Consider the following 6,517-nt stretch of genomic DNA (forward strand, 5'->3'; position numbering starts at 1 on the left):
CTTTAAGAGACTTTCTGCTGACTTTAGGGGATATTTTCAGGTTGCTGTGCAATGTTAATGTATAAAATTGCATGCTGTTTTGCAATTCTATGAAATTACTCTGGAACTTTCATGGGGTCATAAATACTATTTAAACCCAATTTCCAAAGTGGTCCAGATATCAGAGTTATGTCTTCACAGGCAGTGAAGAGTTGAGGCAATCCTCTGGATAATTTAAGTTTAAAAGAGGTGTGGTTAGGGAGAATAAGTTTCTTAGGTCAGCATTATCCTGATTTTTTTGTTTATTTCAATTTCGTTTTTTTTATTGTTTTTAAGTTCTTCATTTTGTTTAATCAGTCATATTTCCTTAAGGTTTTTTCTTCCCAAGAAGAAAGTCATATATATGTTATACTTTCCAAATTGCGGATAACAGGTGAGGGGAGACTCATTTTCAGGTTGGTGCAGAAAACAGTTTTAAAAGGGTTTAACAGAAGGTCAGATTCTCTTTAATCAAAATAACTTCATTCTGAGATATTTTTCCTTCATTGGCTGTTCATGGTATACCAGCCCTCATGGCATTCTCTTCATCCCCAGGTCTTGGATTTGCACTTTGTTACTCTCCAGCTATTGCCATGGTTGGCAAATATTTCAGCAGACGGAAAGCCCTCGCTTATGGGATCGCCATGTCGGGAAGTGGCATTGGCACCTTTATCCTGGCTCCTGTGGTTCAGCTCCTTATTGAACAGTTTTCCTGGCGGGGAGCATTACTCATTCTTGGGGGCTTCGTTTTGAACCTCTGTGTTTGTGGTGCCTTGATGCGGCCAATCACTCTCAAAGAGGACCATACGACTCCAGAGCAGAACCATGTCTGTAGAACTCAGAAACAAGACTTTAAGCAGGCACCTCCCTGTTCGACTTTGACTAAAGAGTGGGTGCAGACCTGCCTCTGTTGCTCTCTGCAGCAGGAATACAGCTTTTTACTGATGTCTGACTTTGTTGTGTTAGCCATCTCTGTTCTATTTATGGCTTATGGCTGCAGCCCTCTCTTTGTGTACTTGGTGCCTTATGCTTTGAGTGTTGGAGTGAGTCACCAGCAAGCTGCTTTTCTTATGTCCATACTTGGGGTGATCGACATTATTGGCAATATCACATTTGGATGGCTAACTGACAGAAGGTAAAATTCGTGAAACCGCAATTGGTTCCTTACCAGGGGACTTTATAAGTTTTGAGTTTCCTTTATCCCCTTTCCCTGTAGAATACCCAGGTCTGAATAATGTTAACAGATTTTCAATATCTGAAGGCAACTCCTTTGTTGGTTCTTCTAGTCAGAGGTTGGCAAACTTTTTCTATAAAGGGACCGATAGTAAACATTTTTGGCTTTGTGGATCATATGATCACAGCTGTCCAGCTCTGCTGTTGTAGCACAAAAGCAGCCATAGACAATGTGTGAACAAATGGGAGTGGCTATGTTCCAATAAGACTTTATTTATGGACACTAAATTTGAATTTTTCATATAATTTTATCATGTCACAAAATTCTGTTCTTTTGATATTCCTCCCTCCCCCTCGCCCCCCCCGCCCTCCCCCAATCTATTCAAAACTGGAAAGACCATTCCTAGCTAGACAGATAGCGCAAAAACAAGTGGTAGGCTGGATTTAGTCATGGTTGGCCAACCCCTATTCTAGATGGTTTGGGATGGTGGGTGTTCTAAACCACAGAACACTAGGGCAACTGTAAATTCTGGTGACAGATTTAATTTCATCCTACATCAAGTCAGTCCTCAGGTAAGACAACTTATGGCTGGGTGTCGTGGTTTTCATTTCTTTTGACCCATTCCAGAGACTGGCTGGCAGTAGAAGAGGAACAGTCTAGGAAGGAGGATCAGGTACAGTAATAACATGTCATCTGTGGCCACATGTTTCTCTTTGATAGTGCAGATAGCAAATACTTATATTACAATTTTAGGCTTAGAAACCAAAGTTATAAGAAATCTTCTGAGTAGTTTCTTCATCTATTGCTTATCTGCTTGGACTGAAGACAGCAAGCTACTCAAATTCTCCTAAATGGTGGACTCTTCACACTTGAGCCATGACCTTGGAGAGCGGTCATGATGTGGCTCCTCATACAGTATGTCTTTGGTAGTTAGTCAGGGTTCAACTGCTATTCTGCAGTGTTATATATATAATATTTAGGATTAATTCCACATTTTTAATGGTTAAGGAAGAGGGGGAAAAACAAGGGGTTCTGTCTTTACAATCAAATAATTGAACAAGAAGCAGCCTGGTGTAGGTCTGATAGAAGGATATCTTGTCTGAGATATACAACACATAAGTTCTTACACTGTCTCTGCCCCTTATTATCCTGGGGACCGAGAGAAAATCACCTAACTCTTGGGTCCTCAAGGGTCATCATCTGTAAAACGGGCCAGTGCAGTATTTTCCTATAAACCTCATAGACCATGGGTGGAAAAACATTTGTCAAGCATAAACTGCCTGTACTGATATTATAGAGAGCCTTTGAAATAATGGGTATCATAGATGGGTTTGGAGCTACAGAGAGAAAATGTTAATGGAAGTTTCACTGGGGAGGTCTTGAAATAAGACTTAGTTCTAGTATAAGACCTTCATAGTCTCTGGCAAATCATTTTAATTTCTTTATATTATGGCTTTCTTTTTGTGTGAGCACTTGATTTATTAAGCTTGTATATTGTGCCAGATACCAATGGATACCATAGCTGGGAGCATGTCATCTAATATGGTAGACTGCTGGAAAATATTAGTCTCTTGCAGCTCCACATGTTATTTCACAGCTACCCTTAGAGTAACCCAATGAGATAGATAACCTTCCCATTTTATAGCTAAAGAAATTAAGGCTAGACTTCGGCAGTAAGTAGGTGATAGATCTGCATTCAGGCTTCTTTCTAATTTTAGAGCATATATTATTTTCTACCACACCATTCTTCCCAAGGAGATAAATTCTTGGTTCACATGTACCAAAAGAAAGATAGGAAGACAACGTAAATAACACACAATGGGGACGCCATCTTTATAAATAACTGCAATGCTTACTGCGGTGTGGCTGTGGTTCCAAAGCTCTTTGACAGAACCTGTACATGCTGCACTCATTCTTCTTCTTCGAATCCACAGGTGTCTGAAGAACTACCAGTATGTTTGCTACCTCTTTGCCGTGGGACTGGATGGGCTCTGCTATCTCTGCCTTCCGATGCTTCAAAGTCTCTCTCTGCTCGTGCCTTTCTCTTGTACCTTTGGCTACTTCGATGGTGCCTATGTGACTTTGATGCCGGTAGTGACCGCAGAAATAGTGGGGACGACCTCTTTGTCCTCAGCACTCGGTGTGGTGTACTTTCTTCATGCAGTGCCATACTTGGTGAGCCCACCGATTGCAGGTAAGTTTCGAGAGAACCCCTGACCACCTTTCTTTCCTCCTTGTTGTACTGAAGTGAAAACAGTGAACTTACACACAAAAAATAAGGATTGGAAGTAAGTTGGGGAAGAGTGAAAGAGAAAGGGATGCAAGAGCCACCAAAACATCATGATCTCACCTACATCTTTGTTTTGCAATCTTCTCCTAACCACGTAGGGACCTTAGCCTATCTGGGAAAAAAAAAAAATGTCCCGAATTAGGGTCTTGATTCTATTCCACACTAATGATGGGGGCAGTGGAATGGAGTAGTTGTTCAGACTTATAAATAAGTCAGGCACATCCTGAGAGAAGTCTAGCGAGAGTATAGGATTCTAATAGGAGGCAGTGGGTGGTAAGGCTAAAATGATAAGTGGAGGAGTCGAGTGCCAGCCAAAGGAGCTGGGGCTCTATATTCTTCAGAGACTATAGATAGTATTATTGTTTTTGTGCAAAGGGGTAATGTGGTAAAGAGTATATTTTAGAAACTGTAATGTAGCAATTGATCTGGTTATTCAGGGAAGCAGCAGTTCAGAAGCAAACTGGACTAGGGCTGCTGCAGAAGGAATGAAAATGAGCTCTGAGAACAAGGAGGAAGTTTTATGAGAAAAAAAAATCAACTGAATTTAGCATATGGGGGTAAAGAAGAGAAATAAGTCCAAAATGACTTGGAAAATGATGGCATGATTAAAATAAATAAGGAAGTTGAAGAAAATGGCTTTGCCAGAAAAATAATGAATTTAATGTTTAGACATATAGAGATATCTGAAATACCCAGTAAAATGACTAATAGAGAGAGCTGTTTAAGGATGAAATCTGAGTTTTAGAGGGAGACTAGATTTGACATACAGATTTAGGAGTCATCAGATAAAGCATATAGAATGTTTTGCAAACGTTAATGTAAAATGCTATAGAAAGTTAAAGCATGACTAAACAAGTGATTCAACAAATATTTATTGCTTGTGTACACCAGCATTGTGCTTGGCACCGTTGATATAGCAGCAAACAGGTCAGAACCTGTTCCTCTTCCTAGAGCATATGGTCTAGACCAGTGTTTTCTCAGATGGAGGTAGTGGGACCACCTACATCAGAATCCCCTGGGGCCCTTGTTAAAACATGCAGGTTCCTTTGATCCTCCCTCTGTGATCTGAATCAAATCTTAGGGAGTGAGTTCCAGGAATCTACGTTCTCAGCCATCTTTCTCATGATGCTCAGTCTCACTAGATTGAGAATGACTGGTCCAGATTATTACCTGCCTGAATTAAAACCGAGAGAATGACCATCTCTGAACACAAGCAAAAGAGAAATGAGCCAAACATTTGCCTAGAAGGAAAAGAAGGGAATTTTTTGAAGAAAGCAAGATTTCTGCTTTGGCTGCTGTTGTGAATGAATAGTTTAGGGTTATTTCCAAAGCCCAGCAACTGCTAAAGTAGCAAACGGTCGGCTTAAACTCCATGATATAGGACTATATATTTAGTGCTCCTGTTTTGAAAACTGCCCCGAAAATGTTCCCACATCCTCCCTTCATAGCCAATTTTTGTGTTTACTAATCTTTAGGAGTATAATTCTAATCAGACCTTATACTCATTACCAGGTATTAGGGGATTAGGGTGTGAGTACTTACTGTAATACTTCTCTTATTTAATTACCTTTAAAATGACAACCCTCAGTCTCTTCTGTTTGGTGCTGCAGAAATGCACAAATAAATCACAAGATGTGCCTGGAAACTTTCTGGGTCTTATAACAATCTCTACATGGCATTTTTGAATAATGGATTTGAAGTAGGTGAGAAGAGACACCATATACTTCTCTGGTGGATTTTCTCAGCATATAAGTAAAGTCTGGAGGAATTTAACTTTTCAATCACAAAATAATTGCCTGCCAAGGTCTAATTTTACCCCATTGATTCTCTGATGATTGTTGCCTATATTTTGCATTATCATACACCCTGCTTCTCCTCAAAATTTAGAGCTAGAATAGATATTGAGATTAATCGGTTGTAACAAGAGATAAAAGAAAACAAAAGCTGTGATAACAGAATTAGGTCTTCTGAAATTTGCATTTGTAACTTTTAAAATGGCCCAGAGGTCTGGTTTTCAAACTGGATTGGGTACAATGACTGGATCCATTGCAAATTTGGATTTTGCTTTATCCAGAAGCATATTATGTTACTGAAGATAGATAATATATGGGTGCTGGGAATACTACTAGCATGTTGTATGATTATTTTCTCTTAACAACCTAGGTAATTGAGCCTAATGCCAACAATTTGAATGATGCTATATTTATCTTTTCTACCCTATTTCATGGGATTAATAATAATAAGTATTCATTTTGTGATTGCTAAGAATGTGACACTCTTTCAGGCACTTTACGTAGTAACAACAGTCCATTTTAGAAGTTTCCCTAGAAAATAGCATGCCTTTTTCAGTTGCTGCACCATATTTTTAGATCTGCTTTTTGTATCACAATTATAATGGTGGTGCTAGCAGTCTATTGTTATTATCCTTACAAATTATCAGATTTGACAGGGGGTAAGTAATTGAATTTTCAACTCAACAATATAATTTTGCTATTGCTTGTTACAGGATGGCTGGTAGACACGACTGGCAGCTACACTGCAGCATTTCTTCTCTGTGGACTTTCAATGATATTTAGTTCTCTGTTGCTTGGCTTTGCTAGACTTGTAAAGAAGATGAAAAAAACCCAGCTGCGATTCCTTGCCAAAGAATCGGATCCCAAGCTGCAGCTATGGGCCAATGGATCGGTGGCTTACTCTGTAGCAAGTGAATTGGATCAGAAAGACGGGGAATCTGCGGCTATTATTGCAACTGGTTACAACTCCACATGACCAGTGACCTTGAGCCTGGGAATCTGCAGGGTTGAGATTGGTGGGACCACTTGATTATACATGTTTCTAAAGCATTTTATTTTGGCAGAGGAATTGCCTTCCAAGGAAATTATTATTATTGTTAACATATTCGTTTTAGGGGGAAAGAGCAAATAACAAAGCAAGCTGGACTGGCTCCGTTTCCTCATTTGGGATTTGTACTCACAATTGAACTCAGGAAAAAACCCAAGTCTTGTTTTTAATAATGATGAACCTAAATGTCTCAT

The 6,517-nt window shown here is 39.5% G+C and overlaps 1 protein-coding gene across 1 annotated transcript in view; it reads left to right on the top strand.

Annotated features, from left to right (window-relative positions):
• Window positions 1-6,251, top strand: part of SLC16A12 (solute carrier family 16 member 12) — a 13,638-nt gene extending 7,387 nt beyond the window's left edge. The window contains 3 exon segments of the mRNA XM_011361598.2: window positions 574-1,153; window positions 3,127-3,386; window positions 5,989-6,251. Of these exon segments, the coding sequence (XP_011359900.2) occupies window positions 574-1,153; window positions 3,127-3,386; window positions 5,989-6,251 (1,103 nt within the window).
• The last annotated feature ends 266 nt before the right edge of the window (window positions 6,252-6,517 follow it).

Source organism: Pteropus vampyrus, unplaced genomic scaffold (genome assembly GCF_000151845.1).
Source record: "Pteropus vampyrus isolate Shadow unplaced genomic scaffold, Pvam_2.0 Scaffold68, whole genome shotgun sequence".
NCBI lineage: Eukaryota > Metazoa > Chordata > Mammalia > Chiroptera > Pteropodidae > Pteropus > Pteropus vampyrus.